This window comes from Pan troglodytes, chromosome 20 (genome assembly GCF_028858775.2).
Source record: "Pan troglodytes isolate AG18354 chromosome 20, NHGRI_mPanTro3-v2.0_pri, whole genome shotgun sequence".
NCBI classification, from domain to species: Eukaryota; Metazoa; Chordata; class Mammalia; order Primates; family Hominidae; genus Pan; species Pan troglodytes.
In genome coordinates, this window is record NC_072418.2 from 56860064 (window position 1) to 56887653 (window position 27590).

Consider the following 27590-nt stretch of genomic DNA (forward strand, 5'->3'; position numbering starts at 1 on the left):
GTGACCTAGAAGGCAAGAGGTGAGCCCTCTGTCACGCCCGCATAAGGGCCGCTTGAGGGGTCCTTGGTCAAGCGGTAACGCCAGTGTCTGGGAAGGCACCTGTTACTTAGCAGACCGCGAAAGGGAGTCTCCTTTCCTTGGAGGAGTCAGGGAACACTCTGCTCCACCAGCTTCTTGTGGAAGGCTGGATATTATCCAGGCCTGCCCAGTCATCTGGAGGCCTAAACCCCTCCCTGTGGTGCTGTGCTTCAGTGCTCACGCTCCTTGTCCACTTTCATGCTCCTCCCGTACTCCTGGCTCCTCTTTGAAGTTCATAGTAGATAGCGGTAGAAGGAATAGTGAAAGTCTTAAAGTCTTTGATCTTTCTTAGAAGTGCATGGAAGAAAACGCTGACGTATGCTGCCTTCTCCCTCTCTCTCTGCTTCGGCTACCTAAGAGGAAAGGGTCCCCTCTCCTGTGATCACACGACTTGCTTCACCTTGTCAATCACTTCGAAGATTCACCCTGCTTACCCTGCCCCCTTATCTTGTATGCAATAAGTATCAGCGCGCCCAGCCGTTATGGGCCACTACCGGTCTCCGAGTCTTGATGGTTGTGGTCCCCCCGGCCCAGCTGTTTTCTCTTTATCTCTTTGTCTTGTGTCTTTATTTCCTACAATCTCTTATCTCTGCACACGGGGAGAACACCTGCAAAGCCCCATAGGGCTGGACCCTGCAGGAATCCACCCCCGTGATTGAATTATCTCCCACTGGGTCCATCCCACAACACATGGGAATTATGGGAGCTACAATTGAAGATGAGATTTGGGTGGGGACACAGACACAAGCCATATATCAAGGTTGTTCCTTCAGATGCAGCAATCCTGGGAGCTTCTGGTTAGGACAAGATACAAGCGGAGACGGCTTCATGGGTATTGTAAACTCAATGTTTGTGTCCCGACAAAATTCAGCTGTTGGAACCTAACCCCAAGGTGATGGTATTTGTAATACGGGAGCTAAAAAGAAATTATTTAGGCAGACAGTGAGGGTAAGAGAGTCCTCAGTAAGGTTTCCTGTTAATAAAGAGCAGCCCCCAAATAATTTCTTTTCTAACAGAAAGCAGCCTGAAACATCAAGCTGCAAGCATAGATAAACAAGCTAAAATCTTGCATCAGCTGTGCCAATAGAAAACGGATGCCTGGGAGCCGGGTATATTCAACATGGAGGTTCCCTCTTCCCTTTTCTTTGTCCCCACATGTGCAGTAAAAAAGCAGACAACATGGCCCCGGCCAGGCAGAGACCCTACCTACATAATAAAAGATTAGGGTGGGATGGCCAGCTTCTTTGTGGGCTATGCAAACGTCATACCTGGTCCGACTAATCTCTCAGGCCCTGTGTAAATCAGACACCACCTCCTCAAGCTTGTCTACAAAAGCCCCATGCATTTCACCACAAAACCAGGGGTCTTCTCTGTGCAAAAGAGAGAACTATTCTCTTTTCTCTTTCTTTTGCTTATTAAGCCTTCACTCTTTTTTTTTTTTTTTTTTTTTTGAGATGGAGTCTGGCTCTGTCATTCAGGCTGGAGTGCAGTGGCACGATTTCGGCTCACTGCAACCTCCGCCTCCCAGGTGCAAGCAATTCTCCTGCCTCAGCCTCCCAAGTAGCTGAGATGACAGGCACCCACCACTGCGCCCAGCTAATTTTTATATTTTTAGTAGAGATGGGGTTTCACCGTGTTGGTCAGGCTGGTCTCGAACTCCTGATCTCAGGTGATCCGCCCCCCACTCGGTCTCCCAAAGTCCTGAGATTACAGGCGTGAGCCACTGCACCCGGCCCAGTCTATTTCACTATGTAAGGACACAGCAAGAAGGTGCCAGCTATGAACCAGGAAAAAAGCCCTCAGCAGACACTGAATCTACCAGTGCTTTGGTCTTGGACTTCCAGCCTCCAGAACCGTGAGAAATAACTATGTATTGTCTGTAAGCTGCCAGGTCTTTGGTATGTTGATAGCAGCCTGGATGGACTAAGACACTCTCTCCTTCCCTCTCATGCCCTGGACCCTCATCAGGGCCAGAAGTGGTTGGGGTGATGGCCCAAGCAGACTTTAAAAAGCACTGGCCTAGCACAAGGGTTGGCACACTGCAGCCCACAGCTTGTTTTTGCAAATAAAATTTTTTGTTTTTAAAACAACTTTCTGGGCTGGGCACGGTGGCTCACGCCTGTAATCCCAGCACTATGGGAAGCCGAGGCAGGCGGATGACTTGAGGTCAGGAGCTCAAGACCAGCCTGGCCAACATGGTGAAACCCCATCTCTACTAAAAATACAAAAAAATTAGCCTGGTGTGATGGCAGAAGCTTGTAATCCCAGCTACTCAGGAGGCTGAGACAGGAGAATCATTTGAACCTGCAGGGAGAAGTTGCAGCGAGCTGAGATCACGCCACTGCACTCTGGAGCCTGGGCGACAGAGCAAGACTCCATCAAAAAAAAACCTTTCTATAGATACATAATATTTATGCATATTTATGACATACATGTGATAGTTTGATACATGCACAGAATGTATAATACTCAAATTAGGGTATTTAGGATATTCACCACCTCAAACATTTATCTTTTTTTTTTTCGTTTCGAGACAGAGTCTCTCTCTGTCGCCCAGGCTGGAGTACAGTGGTGTGATCTTGGCTCACTGCAACCTCTGCCTCCCGAGTTCAAGCAATTCTTCTGCCTCAGCCTCCCAAGTGGCTGGGATTACAGGTGTGCACCACCACACCCAGCTAATTTTTGTATTTTTAGTGGAGATGGGGTTTCACCATGTTGGCCAGGCTGCTCTTGAACTCCTGACCTCAGGTGATCCACCCATCTTGGCCTCCCAAAGTGTTGGGATTACAGGAGTGAGCCACTGCACCTGGCTCATTTATCGTTTGTGTTGGGAATGTTTCAAATCTTCTCTTCTAGCTATTTTGAAATATACAATATATTGCTGTTAACTATAGTCACCCTTCTGTGCTATTGAACACTTGAACTTATTCCTTCTATCCAACTGTGTTTGTGCCCATTAACTATCCCACCCCTTCTAGCCTTTGATAACTGACTCTCTCTTTACCTTCATGAGATCTACTTTTTTAGCTCCTACATGAGCGAGAACATGAGGTTGTAAATAAAGTTTTATTCTAACACTGCCACACCTACTTGTTTACATATCAGCGATGGTTGCTTTCATGGTACAACAGCAGAGTGGGGTAGTCTCAGCAGAGATCCTACAGCCCACAAAGCTGGACGTGTTACTCTCTGGTCCTTTTGTTTTCTGCCCTCTGGTCTAGGAGTTTGCAGCTCTGGGCGTTTTGTTTTGTTTTGTTTTGTTTTGAGATGGAGTCTCACTCCATTGCCCAGGCTGGAATTCAATGGCGCCATCTCAGCTCACTGCAATCTCTGCCTCCTGGGTTCAAGCGATTCTTCTGCCTCAGTCTCCCAAGTAGCTGGGATTACAGGCACCCGCCACCACGTCCAACTAATTTTGTATTTTTAGTAGAGATGGGATTTCACCATGTTGGTCAGGCTGGTCTTGAACTCTGACCTCAGATGATCCACCCACCTCGGCCTCCCAAAGTGCTGGGATGACAGGCGTGAGCCCGGCCGTTTTCTTTTTTGCTTGTTGTGCTTCCTGGAGATGCTCAATAATTCTTACATTCTTTCCTGGATAGCTGGTCAATCATTATTTATTATTTCCTTGAATTGTTCTAGGAGGAAATGTGGGGTAGAAAGAGTATGGTGGGGTTCTTGGGCATGAATAATCCATAAATAAGTCAGATTTCTTTTTAAGATGAGAAACTTAATTTTATTGATATGGACGAAGAGCAAGGGACACACAGTATCTGCATCTCCAGATTTCCGATAACCTTGGCCAGCACGACCCCCCCTCCTTTAGTGGCCAGGGCTGTCTTCTTGCTACACTTTCAGTGCCGCATATTCACGAGATCCTGGGGGCTCCTGGGTGGTGTCTGAAGCTGCCTCAGACAGGGCGCTGGTGCTTAGCTCAGCATAGGTCACTCCTTGGGGGTCTGCCGTCTTTGGAGAAAATAGATGAATATTAGAACTGAGTGTTCAATATGGCAGCCACTAGCCACACATGGCTATTGACATTTAAGTTAATTACAATTAAATTTAATTTAAAATCCAGGTCCTCAGTCACACCAGATGCATTTCTTTTTCTTTTCTGTTGTTATGACCCTTTATGCCTGTGACATCAATGGATCTGCATAAGCCTTTTTTCATTTTTTAAAAATTTTTATTTATTTATTTATTTTGAGACAGAGTCTGGCTCTGTCGCCCAGCCTGGAGTGCGGTGGCGTGATCTCGGCTCACTGCAACCTCCGCCTCCCGGGTTCAAGCCATTCTCCTGGCTCAGCCTCCTGAGTAGCTGGGATTACAGGCGCCCACCACCACGCCCAGCTAATTTTTTGTATCTTTAGTAGAGATGGGGTTTCACTGTGTTAACCAGGATGGTCTCGATCTCCTGACCTCATGATCCGCCCGCCTCGGCCTCCCAAAGTGCTGGGATTACAGGCGTGAGCCACTGCGCCCAGCCCATGCATAAGCCTTTTAAATGGAGATTTTGGTTCCCATTAGGGGAGTTTCGTGACTTGTCTAAGACCACATGGGTGATAAACAGTATACATTTCTGTATGGGCTTAACCAGGAGGCACACACGACCAGCCCATTGTGGTGAGGGAGCTCTTGTGTAACTCCTAAGCGGTAGGACTCACCGAGAGAGATACCCTTTCCATATTGGATAAATCTGCCTCTGAGTGAGAAAGGAAAAAAAAAAATCAGTTCTCAGCTGCAGGAGTCAGAACTTAGTCTTTCTATCCGGTGATTCCCTTAAACGTCCCCTGTCCCTTACCGGCAGCCTCCTGCTCCGGAAGTTTGGAATGGCTGGTTCTGAAAGAGAGAGACACACATGAAAGGATGGGATGTGAAGATTTCGGGGAGAGGGTGAGGGCAATGGAGGGGAGAGGAAGGGAGAAGAGGGGAGAGGAAGAGAGAAGAGGGGAGAGGAGGAAGGTCACAGAATGGGCTGGGGTGGGGGCTCAGGGTGCCAATCCCGGATGTGCCAATGGGTTCCCTTGAGAATGACATGGGAACTACGTGGAGCATGAGCTATGCCAAGCATCTACCTCTTGGTGGATTCTTCAGATGATGAACCTACAAGAAATGCAGGAGGAATTTACCTACGGAGAAAATCCTTCACTCCCCCTCTCTCCCTTTGCGTTCTCTGAGCTCACCGTGCTGGCTGCATCTGTAGATGATGAAGACTGAGAGGAAGAGGAGAAGGATGGAGATGCAGCTGAAGATGGCGACAAAGATGGTTCTGGTGTCTGGAGGGGGAAGAGCATGTCAGGGAATCAGCCTGGCTCCTGAAATCCACTGATAGGGGCGAGCCGAAAAGCTAAGAGAAGCCAGACAGATGGCCTGGCTTCCAAGCCTGGATCTCCCACCTTGGAGCTGGAACTTCCTATTGCTTTGGGGAATTTCCTTAATCTTCTCCAAGCTTCTGTTTCCCCATCTGTAAAGTGAGGATAGCAGCAGTAGCTACTTTATTGGATGGTGGGTCAGTACCTATAGAAAGGGCTGGAACAGTGCTTGGCGCATAGGAAATTCCAAAAATTCCCAGGGAATGTTTGGTGCATAGCAATGATATTGATCATTTATTGTGAGCCAGCTCTGTTCCAGGTGCTCCATATATATATATGTATGTGTGTATATATATATATATAAATGTATATATATGTGCGAATATATATAAATGTGTGTATATGTACATATATATATATATATATATATACACACACTTTTTTTCTTTTTGAGATGGAGTCGTGCTCTGTCACCCAGGCTGGAGTGTGATCCTGGCTCACTGCAACCTCCACCTCCCTGGTTCAAACAATTCTCCTGACTCAGCCTCCCGAGTAGTTGGGATTACAGGCATGAGCCACCACATCTGTCTGTGTAATCACTGTCTGAAATCCAATGATAGGGGTGAGCAGAAAAGCTAAGAGAAGCCAGACAGATGGCCTGGCTTCCAAGCCTGGATCTCCCACCTTGGAGCTGGAACTTCCTCAGAGCTGGACATTTCGACCAATAGACTTTGAGTAAAGCAGATGACCCACTGTCACAGGGGTGGGCCTCATCCAATCAGTTGAAGACTTTAAGACTTTAAGAGAAAAGACTGAGGTCCCCCAAGGTGGAAGGAATTCTGCCTCCAGACTCAAGCTGCAATATCAAGTCTCCCCTGGATCCCCTGCCTGCCTGCCCTGCAGATTTCAGACTTGCCAGCTCCCCACAATCACGTGAACCAATCCATTAAAATCAATCTCTCTCTCCATATATGTATATACATGTATATGTTCTTTTTTTTTTTTTTTTTTTGAGACAAAGTCTCACTCTTGTCGTCCAGGCTGGAGTGCGATAGTGCAATCTCGGCTCACTGCAAGCTCCGCCTCCCGGGTTCAAGCAATCCGCCTGCCTTGGCCTCCCAAAGTGCTGGGATTACAGGCATGAGCCACCACACCCGGCTTATATCTATATGTTCTATTGGTTCTGTTTTTCTGGAAAACCCTGGCTAACACAGACTTGATCTCAGCTCTTAACTTCAAACATATTTCCTTTTTCTTTTTTTAAAGGAGAGAGAGAGACGTGAAAGGATGGGATGTGAAGACTATGGGGAGAGGGTGAGGGCAATGGAGGGGAGAGGAGGGGAGAAGAGGGGAGAGGAGGGAGGTCACAGATGGGAGCTCAGGATGCCAATCCCAGATGTGCCAATGGGTTCCCACTGTTGCCCAGGCTAGAGTGCAGTGGTGTGATCATACTCGAATTCCTGGGCTCAAGTGGTCCTCCTCACTCGGCCTCCAGGGTAGCTGGGAGTACAGACCACCACGCCCAGCCAACTTCAAACACACTTCAATGAGCTCATTGATGCCAGGTAATGAACAGCAGTGACACGGGCATGGAAGGCGTTTAGAGTGGGGAGGGGTAGGGCTCTCTGAAGGAGACATGATTCCCCAAGACACAGAACAAGGGTTCAGCTGGGAGAATTCAGGGAGGATTCCTAATAAGAACAGGGTTAGACCAGGGTAGAAAAGAATGACCAGTGGCCGGGCGTGGTGGCTCACGCCTGTAATCCTGGCACTTTGGGAGAGTGAAGTAGGTGGATCACTTGAGGTCTGGAGTTCGAGACCAGCCTGGCCAACATGGTGAAACCCTGTCTCTACTAAAAATATAAAAAATAAGCTGGGCATGGTGGCGCATGCCTGTAGTCCCAGCTACTCAGGAGGCTGAGAGAAGAGAATTGCTTGAACCTGGGAGGGGGAGGTTGCAGTGAGCCGAGATCGCATCACTGCATCATACACTCGACTGACCAAGACTCCAACTCAAAAAAGCATCCCTCTCAGGAGATAAAATTTCTACCAATTAAAAAACAAAAACAAAACAAAACAAAACAAACTAGTTCTTGAGCAATATTGCCATGCAAGTCTACATCATAGCGTTTTAAAGTCTTACAACAACCCTGCAAGGTAGTACAATTATTTCCCTCCCACTGGTGAAGGGCATGCATTCCCGTGTGACTCCTGGGATTACAACAAGGGTTGTGTCCAAAGCTCACAGCGTTGAGGAAGAGAGAGCAACCTGTTACTAAAGCTAGGCGACAGAGTCCATGCAGTTCCCCCCGTTTTTTGTTATTCTTGGCACTTTAGATTCAAGAAACACAAGTCGTGAGACTTTAAGGAGTAAGCAGCAGAAACGTGATTAAGGAAAAAAGTTGAGCAACTATAGAAGTGAGGCCCCAGAGAGGGGCTTCACCAAGACCCCCGCTATCTCTGTTAGTGTGCTTTGAGTCTGAGAATTTTTCCTAGGTGTGCAATGATCTGTGGTCACATTACAGAGCCAAGTCTGAGATGCTTTACACACCTGGTCCTCTGCACCAACAGAGGGTCTCCCATCCAGACGCTTCCCCTACTTGGTTCGCTATGTTTGCGTTGGCATTTCTACATATCTATATATAGAGAATTACCTATCTAATTTATCTATCTCGCTAATCTATCTACCATCTATCTAGGTATCTATTATCTATCTACCTATCTATCTTTATCTGTCTCTGTACCTACTTACCTATCATCTATCCAATCTATCCGTCCTATCTAATTATGACTTATCTATCTACCTACTTGCCTATCACCTATCCAATCTATCTATCCTATCATATGTAATTAACTATCTGTCTGTCTAATTTTTCTATCTTGTTAATCTATCACTTATCTAGGCATCTATGTATCTATCTTTATCTGTCTATCCACCTGCTTACCTGTTGTCTATCTAATCTATCCATCCTATCATATCTAATTATCACTTATCTATCTACCGACTTACCTATCATCTAGCTACCAAATCTATCATCTATCTAATGTATCTATCAATCATAACCAGTTATCTATCATCTCTCTATCATCTATCATCTGTATGTATCTGTCTATTCACCTACTATTATCTATTTAATCTACTCTATCTAGTTATCTATCTATCTATCTACCTACTTATCTAATTTTTCTATCTTGCAACTCTATCACCTATCTAGGTATCTATGTATCTATCCGTGTATCTGTATATCTATCTATCTATCTAGCTAGCTTTATCTAGCTACCTAGTTACCTATCATCTATCTATCTAATCTATCATCTATCTAATGTATCTATCAATCATATCTAATTATCTGTCTATCTAATCATCTATCTTATCTATTATATCTAGTTACCTATCATCTAGCTAGCTAGCTAATCTATCTGTATCTATCTACCTACTTACCTATCATCTATTTATCTATCTAATCTATCATATCTAGTTATCTATCTACTTACTTATCTATCTAACCTGTTGTATCTAGTTATCTATCTACCTACTTACCTATCATCTGTCTATCTATCTAATCTGTCCATCATATCTAGCTACTTATCTACCTATCATCTATGTATCTATCTAATCTATCATATCTAGTTATCTATTTATCTTCCTATTTACCTATTATCTATCACATCTAATTATCTATCTATCCCCCTCCCTGAAATAAGGTTCTTTCTGAGCTGATCATCAGGGAGCAGCAAAAGGAGTGGGGAGTTTGAAACAAGACATACTTGAGTTCTAGTACTGGGTCTCCTACCTCCTGACTTTGTAAATGTTCCCTTCCCTTTCTGGAATACGTTATTTTTTGGTTAAATATAAGGAGGGGGCAGAGAGCTAATAATATCTAACTTGAAGAGTTAGGTAATGATGAAAAATCCTGGCTTTAAAGCACTCAGTCTAGAAACTGACTCATTGTGTAGGATAATGGGATTGTAGATATAATGATGATTTTTTTTCACCCAATATTCCACCCACACCCATCTCTCTCTGTAACAGATTCTGTCAATGTTCCTCAACCCATGTTCCCCAGATCCCTTTCCCATTTTTATGCATTCTAGATCGTGGCTTCTTTCCCTTTCCAAAGTGAACATTTGTATCTCTTCTTTGGGGGACTGCCTGGGAGAACTCCAAACGCCTTGGAATTTACATGCCCGGGGCAAACTGCCACTGACTGCTGTGAAGACCCCAGCTCCCTAGCCTCCGGTCTTTGACCTTCTCTGTCTCCACTGCTTTCTGCAGGATTGAGCCAAAGATACCATCTGAGGGACACAGATATCCCACACTCGTTTAATCTATTTTCCTCCCAGCCCTTCTTCCCCACTCCCTAAAATGTAATTTTCAAGCCAGGCGTGGTGGCTCACACCTGTAATCCCAGCACTTTGGGAGGTCGAGGCAGGCAGATCACCTGAGGTCAGGAGTTCGAGACCAGCCTGACCAACATGGAGAAACCCCATCTCTACTAAAAATAAAATATTAGCTGGGCGTGGTGGTGCATGCCTGTAATCCCAGCTATTTGGGAGGCTGAGGCAGGAGAATCTCTTGAACCTGGTAGGCGGAGGTTGCAGTGAGCCAAGATCACGCCATTGCACTCCAGCCTGGGCAACAAGAGCGAAACTCTGTCTCAAAACTAAATAAATAATAAATAAAATAAAACGTCACTTTCACACTAATGCTGTCTAAGAGCCTGCTTCTGGTGGAGCTGAATCAGAGAACCCCTCAAAAGCAACAATTTTTTTTTTTTTTTTGAGACAATCTCTGTCTCCCAGGCTGGAGTGCAGTGGTACAATCTCGGCTTTGGAACCTCCACCTCTGGGGTTCAAGCAATTCTCCTGCCTCAGCCTCCCAAGGAGCTGGGATTACAAGCGCCCGCCACCTCACCCCGCTAATTTTTTATATTTCTAGTAGAGATGAGGTTTCACCATGTTGGTTAGGCTGGTCTCAAATTCCAGAGCTCAAGTGTTCTGCCCCTTTGGCCTCCCAAAGTGCTGGGATTACATAAGCCACCATGCCCGGCCATAAGCAAGAATTCTATCAGTGCATCTCCAAGGACTTATGAAAACAGGGCAGGAACAGCTGCTCCTGGACTCTCAGTTTCCCCAGATGGAAGCAGAGAAACAGCAGCCTTGCCTTGTCCTTTCTGTTCTCCCCTTTTCCAGCCTACAGTATCTTTCACACAGCAATTCACTAGAAGTGAGAAGTACATTATTGCAAAATTCTCATCTTCGTATGACCCCATAATCAGCTGAACTGGGTTCACCCTGAGATGTCCACAGATCCTGGCCAAATTTCGCATCAGTATTTGCAAATTGCCAGAATAAATCATAACTTGCTACGCTACTAAAGTCAGCATGAGCAACAAGATACAGCCTGACACAGGGCATAAATGGAGGCACAGGCACCAGAAAGAAAGCCAAGTCTTGTGTGACAAAATTCATCTTCATTCTCTACATTGCGATTGAACATAGAGTCATTTTCTAGTGTGTTTTAGGCATATAAATACAGGCTGGGGACATCATACCTGTGCTTACAGATATTTTACTTTTATTTATTTACTGAGATAGGGTCTCGCTTTGTCACCCAGGCTGGAGTGCTGTGGTGCAATCACAGTTCACTGAAGCCTCAACCTCCTGGGTGCAAACGGTCTTCCTGCCTGAGCCTCCCAAGTAGCTGGGACTACAGGTGCACACCACCACGCCTGGCTAATTTTTGTATTTTTTGTAGAGATGGGATCTCACCAGGTTGTCCAGGCTAGTCTTGAACCCCTGGGCTCAAGTGATCCTCCTGCCTCATCTTCCCAAAGTCCTGGTATTAGACGTGAGCCACTGCGCCCGGCAAAGATATTTTATTCTGTTTAGAATTGTGATGATACAAATTTGAACTCAAAAAGTACATTTTAAGAAATTATATAATACCCACTGGAATGGCTATAATTTAAAAAAAGAAAAGTAAGTGTTGACAAGGATGTGGAGATATTGGAACCCACATATATTACTGGAAGGAATATAACATGATACAGCCACAATGGAAAATGATTTGGCAGTTCCTCAAAAAGTTGAACATAATAGTCACCATATGTCCTAGCAAATCCACTTCTAGGTACATACCCAAGATAATTTACAGCGCGGAGACAAACAGATACTCCTACCACAGTGTTCCAGCACCATTACTCACTTTAGCCAAGAGGTGCAGACAACACAAATGTCCATCAAAAGAAGAATGGGGCCAGGCACAGTAGCTCAAGTCTGTAATCCCAGCACTTTGGGAAGCTGAGGTGTGTGGATCACCTGAGGTCAGGAGTTCGAGACCAGCCTAGCCAACATGGTGAAACCCCCTCTCTACTAAAAATACACAAATTAGCTAGGCATGGTGACGGGCGCCTGTAGGTCCAGCTACTCAGGAGGCTGAGGCAAAAGAATCACTTAAACCTGGGAGGCGGAGGTTGCAGTGAGCTGAGATTGTGCCACTGCACTCCAGCCTGGGCGACAGAGCAAGACTCTGTCTCAAAAAAAAAACAAAAAAACAAAAACAAAAAAAAGAATGGATAAGCAAAATGTGGTCTATCCATACAATACAATGCTTTTCACCATGACAAGAAATTAAACATTGATGCATGCTACAGTACGGACAAACTTTGAAAACATTATGCTAAAGAGAAAGGAGCTAGTCACAAAGGATCGCATAGTGTATGACTCCACTTACACAAAATGTTCAGAATAGACAAAATCATAGACACAGAGAAGCATATGAATGGTTGGAAGGGCCTGGTGGGAAAGTGGGAAATGAGGAGTGACTGCTTAATGGGTACAAGATTTTCTTTTAGGGTGATGAGAATGTTCTGGAATTATGTAGTGGTGATGGTTATACTACCTCATTAACATACAAAATGCCAGTGAATTGGACACTTTACGAGGGTGAATTTTTGGACTGTGAATTATACATCAATAAAAAAAGAAAGAAAATAAATGATACAAGAGCTCAAAATAGAAAAGCTTCTCTTCCTCCTCCCCCTCACACCTCACTAGATCTCCCACCTTGTTTTTGATACTTCTGTGTTCCTCTCTCCCATTAGATTTCATATCTTTCTTAGAAAACGTTCCTGACGTGAATTGTGTTCGTAGTGCTAGGGTAGCAGACATTTCCCAAGCCTACTATCATGGAATAAAAACGTTTCAAATAGTTATCTTGCAAGAACACTTTGGAGGATACCTTTTTAAAAACCGATTATACCAGCACAGACTGCTAGCAACAACCTTCAGCAACTTTGGCTCTTTGGAGTAGGTTGCAGGAAGATTATGACTTGCTGAAAGGAAGGATGATTAAGCATCTAGATGCCAATTTATATTCTGCATTTGGCCCTTAAAGTCTGGATGAGCTCCTGTTTCAGCCGAATGCTGCCAAAAGCTCTAACTTTTTTTAATTTTTTTTTTTTTTTTGGAGACAGAGTCTCACTCTGTTGCCCAGGCTGGAGGGCAGTGGTGTAATCTCGGCTCACTGCAACCTCTGCCTCCCAGGTTCAAGCAATTCTCCTGCCTCAGTCACTTGAGTAGCTGGGAATACAGGCGCCCACCATAATGCCCAGCAAATTTTTGTATTTTTAGTAGAGACAGGGTTTCACCATGTTGCCCAGGCTGGTTTCGAACTCCTGACCTCAGGTGATCCGCCCACCTCGGCCTCCCAAAGTGCTGGGATTACAGGTGTGAGCCACCTCGCCTGGCCCAAAAGCTCTAATTTTTATGAGAAACTCTGAGGACAGAATCTTAGTCAATTGTTAATGAATAAGCAACATTAGAAAAAAAACTCAATTTTCACCTATTTTTGAGAATTTTAGAGTTATAACAAACTCTTGATTATATATATTCCCGAAGTACCTACTCTGCATAGGTCCTGGTCCTACTCCCCAAATGGGTCACTGAAAAATTCACCCCCATTATTCCCCAAATCCCACCCTAGTTTTTCATCATGTCATATGGCAAACAACGCACTCTGTGCTGTTTTACACACCAGCTTCTTCAGAACCCGGAAGCACTTTAGAGGTTATCTCCCCTCATCCTCCACCCCGCAAAACACAGCAGTTTCCCCAATAACATTGAGAAAATGGGCTTTAAAGTTCTTCTAGGCCGGGTGCGGTGGCTCACGCCTGTAATCCCAACACTTTGAGAGGCCGAGGCGGGGAAATTGCTTGAGGTCAGGAGTTTGATACCAGCCTGGCCAACATGGTGAAACCCCATCTCTACTAAAAACAAAAAACAAAAAACAAAACTGAGCTGGATATGGTGGTGGATGCCTGTAATCCCAGCTATTCGGGAGGCCGAGGCAGGAGAATTGCTTGAACCCAGAACCCAGGAAGTGGAGGTTGCAGTGAGCTGAGATTGTGCCACTTCACGCCACCCTGGGGGACAGAACAAGACTCTTTCTCAAAAAAATAAATAGGCCGGGTGCGGTGGCTCACGCCTGTAATCCCAGCACTTTGGGAGGCTGAGGCGGGCAGATCACAAGGTCAGGAGTTCGAGACCAGCCTGGCCAACATGGTGAAACCCCGTCTCTACCAAAAATACAAAAATTAGCTGGGTGTGGTGGCGCGTGCCTGTAGTCCCAGCTACTCGGGAGGCTGAGGCAGGAGAATTGCTTGAATCCGGGAGGCGAAGGTTGCAGTGAGCTGAGATTGCGCCACTGTACTCCAGCCTTGGTGACAAAGTGAGACTCTATCTCAAAAAACAAACAAATAAATAAATAAATAAATAAATAAAAATAAAGTTCTCCTTGTGCACTTTAAGCAAAGGTGATCATGAAGCAGATCTCATTGGGAAAAACATCTCCTTTCTAATTATCTTACCTGTTTTCATTGAGGGAGCTTCAAGTTCATCGTGTTTATCTAGAAAATAGGAGGGAAGAAAAGGAATTACACTAATCATACAGGAACCTTGGGGACAGGAGTCCTCACGTCCTACTTATAGACTTCCTGTTCTTCTTTGGGAAGCAGAAAAGAGAATGGCTTCTCCATTCCCTAGATGCTCCCTGGGTCCTCAGAGCATGGACAGAGCCTCAGATTACTCTTCTTAATACTCCTGGAGTTTGATAGTATTTTTAATAACAAAAATATTTATGAATGACACTGCTAACGCCCCCTCCAGTTTGATTCCTTGCCAGTCTTCTCTATCTTGACAAAGAACACCATTCACCCAAATTCTTTCTTTCTTTTATTTTTTTTGAGTCTTGCACTGTTACCCAGGCTGGAGTGCAGTGGCATGATCTCAGCTCACTGCAACCTCCGCCTCCCGGGTTCAAGAGATTCTCCTGCCTCAGCCTTCCAAGTAGCTGGGATAACAGGTGCCTGCCACCACACCCTGCTAATTTTTGTATTTTTGGTAGAGACAGGGTTTCACCATGTTGGCCAGGCTGGTCTCAAACTCCTGGCCTTAAGTGATCAACCTGCCTTGGCCACTCAGAATACTGGGATTCCAGGCATGAGCCACTGCGCCCGGCCTATATTTCTATCTCCACAGTGGCACCATTTAGTCTAAGTTAAAATATCACCTACTTGGCCGGGCGTGGTGGCTCACGCCTGTAACCCCAGCACTTTGGGAGGCCGAGGCGGGCGGATCACAAGGTCAGGAGATCGAGACCATCCTGGCTAACACGGTGAAACCCCGTCTCTACTAAAAATACAAAAAGTTAGCCAAGCGTGGTGGTGGGCGCCTGTAGTCCCAGCTACTCGGGAGGCTGAGGCAGGAGAATGGTGTGAACCCGGGAGGCAGAGCTTGCAGTGAGCTGAGATCGCACCACTGCATTCCAGCCTGAGTGACAGAGCCAGACTCCGTCTCAAAAAAAATAAATAAATAAAAATAAAATGAAATAAAATAAAATATCACCTACTCACCAGTCCCTGGTAACCACCAGTATACTCTCTGCTTCTGTGAGTTTGGCTTTTTTAGACTACGCATATGAGTGAGATCCTGCAGAATTTGTCTTTCTGAGTCCGGCTTATTTTGTTTAGCATGATATATGCGGAGATGTTGATGAAAGGGTATAAATTTCCAGTTCTAAGATGAAGAAGTTCAGGGGCTCAGCATGGTGGCAATGGATGTGCTAATTAATTTGACCGTGATAATCATTACACAATGTACAGGTGGATCAAATCATCAGATTGTATACCTTGAATATATACAATCTTCATTTGTCAATTTGATATTTTTAAATTTAAAAAGTCATATTGCCTGAAATGCACCAACTCTTACTACATCTAATCCCTTACTTTCCAAAAGCAGCCAGAGGCCGGGCATGATGGCCTGTGCCTGTAATCTCAGCTGCTTGGGAGGCTGAGGTGGGAGGATTACCTGGGCCTGGGAGGTCAAGGCTGCAGTGAGCTGTGATCGCACCACTGCACTCCAGCCTGGGCAACCGAGTGGGACCCTGTCTCAAAAAAAAAAAAAAAAAAAAAAAAAAAAAAGCAGCCAGTGACCGTTCAAGCATATAAATCAAATCATGCCATCCTCCAGCTCAACTTCATCAGTGGGTTCCTGTTCTTTCAAAGCAGACTCTAGGACCAGTTCAAACACCCACAAGATCCTAGATGCTCTAGGCCCTGCCTTATGTCCTCCTTTCTGTGTCTCAATCATTCCAGGAACACTCACACTTCTGAGACTTTGCTTTTGCTGCTCTCTCCCCTGGAGGGCTGTTCTCCAGATATTGGTGTGGTTGGGTCATTCTCATCCTTCATGCTTGTGGCAGATAGACCCTAAGGGGGCACTCAGGAGACTCAGGGGCCCTGCTTACTGGTGTTCATGCCTTTGTCTAATCCCCTCACCTTGAGTGTGGAGATCTGTGACTTTCTTCTCACCAATAGCTATGGCAAAGGTGATGGGATGTTATGCTCTTGATTATGTTACATTACATAAAACTCTGTTTGCTAGGGCATTTGCTCTCTCTTTCTTCTCTCTCTCTCAATCTCTCTTCTTGCAAGTGCTGCAGAATCAGTCTAGCATGAATCCTACAGCTGTAAAGAACCAGATATTGCTAGCAACCACAGGAGTGGAGAAATGGACCCTTCCCCAGTCAAGCCTCCAGATGAGCCAGATGAGAACACAGCCCTGGTTGACACCTTGATTGCATCCTTATGAGACCCAAAGCAGAGGACTCAGCTAAGCTGTGCCTGGACTCCTGACCCACATCAACTGTGAGATAATAAATAGGTGTTTCAGGCTGCTAAATTAGTGGTAATTTGTTATGCAGCCGTAGATCACTAATACAATGCCTCTCACAGTTATTCTCCATCTATAATGTGTTTTTTAATTACTCTGATAGCTTGCTCTTATTTCTTTCTTTCTTCCAAAGAAGAATGTGAGCTCCTGTTGGCCAGAGACCTGGTCTGTCTCAGTTCCTACAATATGCTCAGGATCTACCAAAGTATCTGAATTTGTAGGGTGAATGGGCAGCTATTTTTGTGCCAGGTATTTTGCATTAATTTTTTTTTTTGCAATGGAAGCATTTATATGCCCATTTTGTAATAAGTAAAAAGTAGTATAATAAAAAAGTAAAAAGTAGTATAATAAAGTGATTTGCAAAGCAGCAAACAGATTGTATGTGGAAGGCTGACCTGGAAAATCAACCACTGGAAATTGATACTATAGCCTGTCTTGTGATGTAATGGTACAGCTGCGATAGAGGTGAAGAAATCAGGAAATAGTAGATGATATGCCAGAGAACATAATTGGGAAATGGCAAATAATCGCCAGGCTTTTAGGGCTAAAGTGTGGGTGCAAAAATTCTTAAGACTACAAGAATGAGTTATGGGGAATACAATTTGAAATCAATATCAAAGTGATGAGCACTTTGTTGGAGTATCATTGATCAAGAGCCTCAGAAAGAGGGTAAATCAGAGGTGAAACATTAAGTATTCAGTTACTCATCATGCCCCAAGCCCAGGCTAAGTCATTGGTGTGGACCCACAGCTACTTCTACACTACACTGATGACTGTAAAGTCTCTCCAGGGATTTCCCATGATATGGCAGGACTGACCTACTGGAAGCAACTGCGGTCAGTTGAGAGGTATTGTTTAGTGACTAATAAATGAATGGATGAATGGATGGATGGATGGATGGATATATGGATAGGTCGGTGGGGGTGAGTGAATGGGTGAAAGGGTGGATGAGTGGATGAAAGGGTGGAAGGATGGACAAATGAGTGGCTGGGTAAATAGATGGGTAGGTAGGTAGATAGATGGATGAAGGGGTGGGTGGACAGATGAATGGAAGGGTTGGTGGTTGGATGGATTAATGGATAGATGAATGGATGGATGGATGGATGGATGGATGGATGGATGGATGGATGAGTTGATGGATAGATGGATGGATGGATGGATGAGTTGATGGATAGATGGATAAGTGAGTGGATGGATGGGTGAATGAGTGGGTAGGAGAGTGGATGGGTTGGTAGGTGGGTAGATGGGTGGGTGGGTTGATAGATGGGTAGGTAGATTGATAGACGGATGGGTGGGTAGATTGATAGATGGATGGGTGGGTAGATAAATGGGTAAATGAAAGCGATGCAAAATTATTCTTTATCCCTCTTCCTTGGGATCTCAAGTCATTTATGTTACAATCCTCCCACGTGCATCTTCTCACCGTGGTCCTCATCATTTTTTTTTCAGTTACCTGCACCATGCCTGCCATACTTTTCCACACAATGGGATCTCTTAGCCCCACAATCCATTATTTGCCATTCCTACATCCCTCATGGAGCACTGGACACTCTTTCTGGCTTTCCTTCTCTGGCATAATGAAATATAAATTTTCATTTATGTCTGAATAGAACTGTGAAGCTCATTGTTTTTGTGAAACCGGGGAGGTCACCTAATCTCTATGAGCAAAAAGAAGTTAGTAACACAACCACCCTCATAGGAAGTGAAGACTGAATGAGTTAGTGGAGGCAAGTTACCTGTCGTGGAGACAGGAACATAGAAAATGCTGGATACATGTCAAATGCCAGTGTTATCACTCTATCCTCACCTGTCACCCAGATCTCCAGCTTGTTGCTGGGGAAGGAGGCCAAGTGTGATGAGTTGCTCAGGTAATACACACAGCTGTAGTTTCCACTGTCATTACTTGTCACGTTCCAGAGCATGAAATCAGTCTGGTTTTTTCTTACTTGCCTGACTTGTAATGGTTCTGGGATCCCCATTTTCAGCAGAGCAATTACAATACATTCGGTTCCATTGTATGGAGTGAGACATCGAAGTGTCCTGAGACCTGGAGTCATCCCAGGGTCTACATTGACTGAGAGCAAAGGTTCTGGGAGGGATCCTGAAGAGGACAAGGCAATGGAGGTAAAGAGAAGGGCCAGGGCTTTTCCATTTTCTACTGCACTTGGGGACTATCTCATCCATCTCTCTGTATTAACCATGTCTTTCATCTTCCGCATTTGATGCTTTAACGTCTTGGGGCCTTGCTGCCCTTGGTGGGACCTCCCCTCGCAGGGTTAATTTCTAGAGCCAGTAAACAACTTGTCCTCAAGGATGTCCCTCAAATGCAAGCCAATAGATCCAGAGCCCACACTCTCAACCACCTTCATTATGGGGCTCTCACACTCAAGGTCAATGTTGTCCTCTCCTAATCACCCCAGGTCCAAGAACTAGACAACCAGGGACAGCCTCTACACCCCAAAGCCAATTCTTTTTTTCTTTTTCTTTTCTTTCTTTCTTTTCTTTTCTTTTTCTTTTCTTTTCTTTTTTTTTTTTTTTTTTGAGACAGGTTCTCATTCTATCACCCAGGCTTGAGCACAGTGGCATGATCTTGGCTCACGGCAGCCTCTGCCTCCGGGGTTCAAGCAATTCTCGTGCCTCAGCCTCCCAAGTAGCTGAAAGCACAGGTGCACACCACCACACCCAGGTAATTATTGTATTTTTGTAGAGATGGGGTTTCGCCATGTTACCCAGGCTGATGTCAAACTCCTGACCTCAGGTGATCCGCCCTCCTAGGCCTCCCAAAGTGCTAGGATTACAGGCATGAACCACCACACCTGGCCAACTCTAATCTTGTTCTCCCCACAAAATACAGTCAAAGCTCTGGTCCACAGTTCTTCCTCCTCCCTCTGCCCCTGATTGACCCTGGTGCTTCCCCCCATACCCCACCCCCAGTATAGCCTTCCTCCTCCTCTTGGGAACTGTAACAGACCATCTTTTCCATGGCAATCATCACTTGGTCTGTCAGTCTTACCATACCCCAATTTTCTATTAACTGACCATATTCTACACCACCCTCCCACATCCACATCATTGGGACCCTCTCAGAATCCCTGATAAGAATCTTGCCCCACATTCGGTTCCCATTTCCACATTGAAGGTGTTGCATCTATCCTTCTTCTTCTTCTTCTTTTTTTTTTTTTTAGACGGAGTCTTGTTCTTTCATCCAGGCTGCAGTGCAGTGGCACAATCTCAGCTCATTACAACCTCTGCCTTCTGGGCTCAAGGGATTCTCCTCCTGCCTCAGCCTCCCTAGTAGCTGGGATTACAGGCACCTGCCACCACGCCCAGCTAATTTTTGTATTTTAAGTAGAGGTGAGGTTTCACCATGTTGGCCAGGCTGGTCTCGAACTCCCAACCTCAAGTGATCTGCCCACGTCTGCCTCCCAAAGTGCTGGGATTACAGGCATGAGCCACTGCGCCGTGCCTGGCCTGCATCTATCTTTTTGTCTCCTAGATTCCTTCTTCCCCAGCCATGTCCCACGACAGGAAAAGAAATACGTGCATCAGGCAGGCTTTGGTGACTCACGCCTGTAATCCCAGCACTTTGGGAGGCCAAGGCAGGAGGATCACCTGAGCTCAGGAGTTCAAGACCAGCCTGGGCAACATAGATCCTGTCTCAACAAGTAATTTAAAAATTAGCCAGGCACGGTGGTGCTTGCCTGTACTCCCAGCTACTTGGGAGGCTGATGTGGGAAAATTGCTTGAGCCTGGGAGGTCGAGGCTGCAGTGAATTGTGTTCATGCCACTGCACTCCTGCCTGGGTGACAGAGAGAGATTCTGTCAAAAAAAAAAAAGCAGCCGAGCGCAGTGGCTCACTCCTGTAATCTCAGCACTTTGGGAGGCTGAGGTGGGCAGATCACTTGAGGTCAGCAGTTCGAGATCAGCCTGGCCAACATGGTAAAACCGTCTCTACTAAAATACAAAAATTAGCCGGGTGTGGTGGCGCACCCCTGTAGTTCCAGCTACTCGGGAGGCTGAGGCAGGTGAATTGCATGAACCCAGGAGGCGGGGGTTGCAATGAGCTGAGATCATGCCACTGTACTCCAGCCTGGGCAACAGAGCAAGACTCCCTCTCAAAAAAAAAAAAAAAAAAAGCTGGGTGTGGAGGTTCACGTTTATAATCCCAGCCCTCTGGGAGGCCGAGGCAGATGGATCACTTGAGGTCAGGAGTTTGAGATCAACCTCACCAATACGGTATAACCTCATCTTTATTAAAAATACAAAAATTAGGCCGGGCGCGGTGGCTCATGCCTGTAATCCCAGCACTTTGGGAGGCCGAGGCAGGTGGATCACAAGGTCAGGAGATGGAGACCATCCTGGCTAACATGGCGAAACCCCATCTCTACTAAAAACACAAACAATTAGCCGGGCGTGGTGGCGGGCGCCTGTAGTCCCAACTACTCGGGAGGCTGAGGAGGGAGAATTGCTTGAACCCAGGAGGCAGAGGTTGCAGTGAGCCGAGATCGTGCCACTGCACTCCAGCCTGGGAGACACAGCAAGACTGTCTTAAAAAAAAAAAAAAAAAAAAAAAAAAGCAAAGCCAAACCAAAGAAATGTGTGCATCAAAGAGTACATCTGCCCTTCTCACCTGTGACCACCAGCTGCAAGTGTTCACTGCTTTCTGACCACTCATGGGAGGCTGCTGTCTTGTAGGCACAAAAGTACCTCCCAGCATCCTTAGGCTTCAGGTCCGTGAAGGGGAATTCAGCTTCCTTTTCTGCCGAGCTCTGTTCCTGCTTGTACCCAGAGTCGTTCACCTTGCGCAGCACAAATGTCACATTCTGGGAATGAGCCTGACACTTCAGGGTCACATTGCTCTCGGCTTCAACCACCGAGCTGGGCCAGGCGTGGAGGGAGGGCTTGGGCGGTTTCTCTGGAAACAATTCAGAGTTAATTTGAGTATAGAATTCAGACGATTAAAGGAAAAGGTCATGAAGCGTGGGATGCAGGAATAAATAAAGTTTAAGTAGGAGAAAACTCACCATTCTTTTTCTCATCTTCGTAGCCCAGACACAGCCCTGGAAGAGAAATCTCAATGAGAGAAAAATTATGTGCTTGTCCTTGAGTACAAATCCAGCAGAGAACGTATGACTAGCTCGTTATAGGTCTGAGATATATATATATATATATATGTGTTATGTATATATGTATTATATATAATAAATGTATTAAGTATACACATATTACATATAATACATATATAAATATAATACATATATTAAATATATGTATTACATATATGTATATATTTTTGGCAGATATCTCCCCAGACTTACCTCTTACTTTTGTTCCATTGTTTGTCATTCAGAAGCTACGTGTATGGAGAAAATTCCAGCAACTTCTTCTTTCTTTCTTTTTTTTTTTTTTTAAATGTCTTGCTCTGTTGCCCAGGCTGGAGTGCAATGACATGATCTCAGTTCACTGCAACCTCCGCCTCCCAGGTTCAAGCAATTTTCCTGCCTCAGCCTCCTGAGTAGCTGGGATTACAGGCACCCGCCACCACGCCTGGCTAATTTTTGTATTTTTAGTAGAGACAGGGTCTCACCATGTTGGCCAGGCTGGTCTTGAACTCCTGACCTCAGGTGATCCACACGCCTCGGCCTCCCAAAGTGCTGGGATTACAGGCGTGAGCCACTGCCCCCGGCCCAGCAACGTTTTCTGATGTATTGAATTGCTTTCACAAGTAATCCTTTCACCATCTAGAAATTGTTCAACATTCACCTATGCTTTTTTCTGGTATTTTCTGTGATTGCAGTGTTTTGTTTTGTTTTGAGACAGAGTCTCGCTGTGTCACCCAGGCTGGAGTGCAGTGGTGCAATCTCAGCTCACTGCAACCTCCTCCACCCCCTGGGTTCAAGTGGTACTCGTACCTCAGGCTCCAGAGTAGCTGGGACTACAGGTGTGTGCCATCGTGCCCAGCTAATTTTTGTTGTTGTTGTAGAGATGGGGTTTCACCATGTTGCCCAGGCTGGTCTCAAACTCCTGAGCTCAAGTGATCCACCCGCCTCAGCCTCCCAAAGCGCTGGGATTACAGGCATGAGCCACTGCACACGGCCTGATTGCAGTTTTTACCGTTGCCACTTAAATAATGCAAAGGTTATTTTATCGTGGAGTGAGAGTGGTGGGTTTTATTTTTTATTTTTATTTTTCGAGATGGAGTCTCGCTCTGTCACCCAGGCTAGAGTGCAGTGGCACGATCTCGGCTCACCGCAAGCTCTGCCTTCCGGGTTCACGCCATTCTCCTGCCTCGGCCTCCCGAGTAGCTGGGACTACAGGCACCCGCCACCACGCCCAGGTAATTAATTTTTTTGTATTTTTAGTAGAGACGGGGTTTCACCATGTTAGCCAGGATGGTCTTGATCTCCTGACCTTGTGATCCACCCGCCTCGGACTCCCAAAGTGCTGGGATTACAGGCATCAGCCACCGCGCCCGGCCGAGAGGAGGGTTTTCTTGCTCAATTCCAATAGAGAGAATCTGCTCCCCCTTCCCCGTGTCTTCTGGTCCCAAATACTCTCCTCACTTTAGCTTTGGTTTCCACTTACATTATCCCCTCCCTCTTCTATATTCTGTTCTCTACATTCCCTGCTGGGAAGGGAGCGTCTTAAACTTGGATGGAAAATGGGATGTCAGTCATGGGGCTTGTTTCAGGGTGAAGTTACGTAGAATTTAGGTAGAAATTCTCTAGGGCCACGACAGTGTCTCAGGACATTGGTTCCTTGTTGACACAGGTGCCGATACAGAACGTGACCCCTCACCAAGCTTCACCACAGAGGAATGAGGTGGAGGCCTCACGATGGACCGAAGCTGCGTTGGCACCGAGATTAGCTGGGATTGGCAGGTAGGAAACAGCCTCTGGGTGGGCAGGGCATCCTAGGACTTAGGCTCTCTTTTGAGACCCTCCCCAAATCCCGCTTTTAGACTCATGTCATCTCATCTCTGCTATCCACCCATCATCTGTTCAAACAGTGATTCCTATATTCTTTTTCTTTTTGAGACAGTGTCTCACTCTGTGGCCCAGGCTGGAGTGCCAGGGTGCAGTCATAGCTCACTGCAGCCTCAACCTCCTGGGCTCAAGTGATCCGCCCATCTCAGCCTCCCAAATAACTGGGACTACAGACATGCACCACCACGCCCGGCTGATTTTTAAATTTTTTTGTAGAGATGAGGACTCAGTATGTTGCCCAGGCTGGTCTCGAACACCTGAGTTCAAGCGATTCTCCCACCTTGGCCTCCCAACATGCTGGGATTACAGATGTGAGCTACCTGCACCCAGCCCAATTCCCACATTCTTTTTCTTTTTTTTTTTTGACATGGAGTCTCCCTCTGTCACCCAGGCTGGAGGGCAGTGGTGCTATCTTAGCTCACTGCAACCTCTGCCTCCCAGGTTCAAGCGATTTTCCTGCCTCAGCCTCCCGAGTAGCTGGGATTACAGGTCCTTGCCACCATGCCCAGCTAATTTTTGTATTTTTATTAGAGACGGGGTTTCACCATGTTGGCCAGTCTGGTCTCAAACTCTTGACCTCAAGAGATCTGCCCACCTGGGCCTCCCAAAGTCCTGAGATTACAGGCGTGAGCCACCACACCTGGCTGATTTGTGTTTCTTGAAAAGAGAAGTTCAAGTTGTGACTCCCAGGACCTGCGAATGTGACCTTATTTGAAAATAGCATTATCTGATCTTTGCAGATGTAATTAATTAAACTAAGATGCGGTCATACCGGAGTAGGCTGGGTATCTAATCCAATATAACTTACAAGAAGAGAAAAAGAGAGACAGAGACACGCAGAAGGAAGACGGCCATGCGAAGACAGAGGCAGAGAGGCCAGGCTGCAATCGTAGTGCTTTGGGATGCCAAGATAGGAGAATTGCTTGAGCCCAGGAGTTGGAGACTAGCCTGGGCAATATAGCAAGACCCCATCTCTAAAAGAGAAATTATTTTAATTAGTCCAACATGGTGGCGTGCACCTGTAGCCCTAGCTGCTCAGAAGGCTGCGGGGGGGGGGGGGGGGGCGGGGGGGGTACTGCTTGAGCTCAGGAGGTTGAGGCTGCAGTGAGCTATGGTAGTACCACTGCACTCCGGCCCGGGCAACTGAGTGAGACCCTGTCTAAAGAAAAAAAGAAAAAACAGAGCCAACGATTGGAGTGATGCATCTACAAGTTAAAGAATGCCGGGAGCGCTGGCTCACGCCTGTAATCTCAACAGTTTGGGAGGCTGAGGCGGGCAGATCACCTGAGGTCAGGAGTTCGAGACCAGCCTGGCCAACGTGGTGAAATCCTGTCTCTACTAAAAATACAAAAATTAGCCAGGCATGGTGGCCCATGCTTGTAATCCCAGCTACTTGGGAGGCTAAGGCAGGAGAATTGCTTGAACCCAGGAGGTGGAGGTTGCAGTGAGCCAAGATCATGCCACTGCACTCTAGCCTGGGTGACAGAGCAAGACTCCGCCTCAAGAAAAAAAAAAAATGCCAAGAATTGTCAGCCATCACTAGAAGAGGGGCATAAAACAGACGCTCCTTCATAGTCCTCAGAAGGAATCAACATTGCAAACCCCTTGGTTTCAGACTTCTCATCTCCCCAACTTAAAGCAATTCTAATTGCTTTAAGCCACCAGGCTTGTAGTACTTTGGTATGGCAGCCATTGGGGGATGAGGTCAGTCTCCTGGTTGCCCAGCTTACTGTGCTCAGCAGCTGGAGGCTTGGGTATGAGCCCGATAGTCATCTCTAAGGCACAAATAGCCGGGTGCAGTGGATCACACCTGTAATCCCAGCACTTTAGGAGGTTGAAGTGGGTAGATCACCTGAGTTCAGGAGTTTGAGACCAGCCTGGCCAACATGGTGAAACCCCATCTCTACTAAAAATACAAAAAATTAGCCAGGCGTGGTGGCGTGTGCCTGTAATCCCAGCTTCTCGGGAGGCGGAGGCAGGAGAATCGCTTGAACCCAGGAGGTGGAGGTTGCAGTGAGCCGAGATCACACCACTGCACTCCAGCCTGGGAGACAAAGCAAGACTCTGTCAAAAAAAAAAAAAATGCTCATCTAAGGTGCAAATGTGTATAGGAGACGAGCATTACCCCACAAGGAAGGGCTGCACCCAGAAAAGGAGGAAGGAACTGAAGCAGATGAAGCACGTCGATGTCCACCGCACCCCCCGTGCACCAGGGAGGAACTGGGGCCTTAGGGAGGTGGAGCTCTGCTGGGTCAAGCCTAGAGTTTCTATGTAGTGAAGCCGAGATTATAACCCAGGTCATCCGTTTCACAGTGTGAGCTCTGTCTGAATACATCAGGTTCAATTGGAGGATGGTTAAACTCAGCCTAAGAATCGAGCTGGTCAGAAAATTGTCTTCTTGGGGCCAGGTGTGGTGGCTCACGCCTGTAATCCCAGCACTTTGGGAGGCCGAGGCGGGCGGATCACCTGAGGTCAGGGGCTCGAGACCAGCCTGACCAACATGGTGAAACCCCGTCTCTACCTAAAATACAAAAGTCAGCCGGGTATGGTGGCCTGCACCCGTAGTCCCACCTACTTGGGAGGCTGAGGCAGGAGAATCGCTTGAACCTGGGAGACGGAGGTTGCAGTGAGCCCAGATCATGCCATTGCACTCCAGCCTGGGCTACAGAGTGAGACTCTGTCTCATAAATACATACATACATACATACATAAGAGAGAGAAGAAAATTGTCTTTTTGCCCACAGCCTTGCACCCTGTAGATCCCTAAGCCCAGCCCTCCTCTATTCCGACGGAGGAGGATGGCAGTACTGCAGTATTTAGAGGCTGCAGACTCGGAGACCCCACCGCAGCTCTGCATTTCCCAGCGGAGTCTGTCCCCGTGTCTCTGCAGCGTGGCCTCCTCGTCGCTTGCATGCGGGCGGCAGAACTCACAGAACCCACAGCCCAGACCCACCCACCGCAGGTGTGCAACGCCTGGAAGTCATTACTTCCACACACCGCATTTCCACCTGGACTGCCACCCCCACACGAGTTTTTCTCATCAGCCCAAGCCCATTCGTCCCAGTCCTGGAGACTCACCGAGGCAAAGCAGGGAGAGGAATTCTGCGGTCATAGCGTCCCTTCTGCCAGAACCAAGGCCCCGCCTTCGGTTTTACCCTTCAGAGGCGGAGCGGGACTGGGCCGGCCGCAGCTCTCCGGCTGCCCGGTTCGTCCCCAGGATGTGCAGATAGAGGAGGTTTTGCTCTGACACTCTGGTTCTCTGCCCCACTCTTGCAGTTTCCTTCTCACAACCGACTCAGGAAACAAGAAGCCGTCGATGATAACTTCTTCCCCATGAATCCGGTGTGTGTGGCCCCACCCGCCCGAGCTGTGCCCTACCTTATCTGAAGTTCTGCCAAGAGTTTTCTGTAAATGTAATTTTTTATTTTAAAACACTAATACCGGCCGGACGCGGTGGCTCACGCCTGTAATCCCAGCACCTTGAGAGGCTGAGGCGGGCGGATCACCTGAGGTCGGGAGTTCAAGACCAGCCTGACCAAAATGGAGAAACCCCCGTGTCTACTAAAAATACAAAATTAGCCAGGCATGGTGGTGCATGCCTGTAATCCCAGCTACTCCGGAGGCTGAGACAGGAGAATGGCTTGAACCCAGGAGGCGGAGGTTGCTGTGAGCCAAGATTGCGCCACTGCACTCCAGCCTGGGCATCAACGGCGAAACTGTCTCAAACAAGCAAACAAACAAATATTAATACCTATAGCTTTATAGCTTCCTGTGTACCCACTAGCCAGCTCCCCACAATGTTAACCTTTTTTTTGGCGGGGGGGGGGGGGTGGGGGTGGGGCGGGGACAGAGTCTTGCTCTGTCACCCAGGCTGGAGTGCAGTGGCGCAATCTCGGCTCACTGCAACCTCTGCCTCATGGGTTTAATGATTCTCCTGCCTCAGACTCCCAAGTAGCTGGGATTACAAGCATGCACCACC

The 27590-nt window shown here is 46.7% G+C and overlaps 1 protein-coding gene across 2 annotated transcripts; it reads right to left on the bottom strand.

The window, feature by feature from the left end:
• Nucleotides 1-3706: 3706 nt before the first annotated feature.
• On the bottom strand, nt 3707-27132 carry VSTM1 (V-set and transmembrane domain containing 1). 2 transcript variants are annotated; one of them, XM_063800830.1, is made up of 10 exons: nt 26690-27132; nt 21650-21685; nt 21256-21540; nt 18433-18726; nt 14261-14299; nt 5262-5354; nt 5154-5181; nt 4880-4917; nt 4743-4780; nt 3707-4044 (listed from the first exon to the last, which is right to left on the bottom strand). In XM_063800830.1, the coding sequence occupies exons 1-10, from the start codon at nt 26721-26723 to the stop codon at nt 3925-3927; spliced, it is 1005 nt and encodes a 334-aa protein (XP_063656900.1). In that variant the 5' UTR covers nt 26724-27132; the 3' UTR covers nt 3707-3924. The 2 variants fall into 2 exon arrangements, with proteins under 2 accessions (XP_063656900.1, XP_016792248.1); XM_016936759.3 differs by lacking the exon at nt 18433-18726 and having other exon boundaries at nt 3723-4044; nt 26690-27104.
• Between the last annotated feature and the right edge of the window lie 458 nt (nt 27133-27590).

What these genes read in the sequence shown, in the direction of transcription:
- VSTM1 (XM_063800830.1), bottom strand. Translation starts at nt 26,723, where the DNA reads ATGACCGCAGAATTCCTCTCCCTGCTTTGCCTCG. An exon ending in TCCGGAGCAGGAGGCTGCCG is followed by an intron (nt 4,781 to 4,879) that starts GTAAGGGACAGG and finishes TTTCTCACTCAG; the next exon opens with AGGCAGATTTATCCAATATG. An exon ending in TGGAAAGGGTATCTCTCTCG is followed by an intron (nt 4,045 to 4,742) that starts GTGAGTCCTACC and finishes TTTTCTCCAAAG; the next exon opens with ACGGCAGACCCCCAAGGAGT.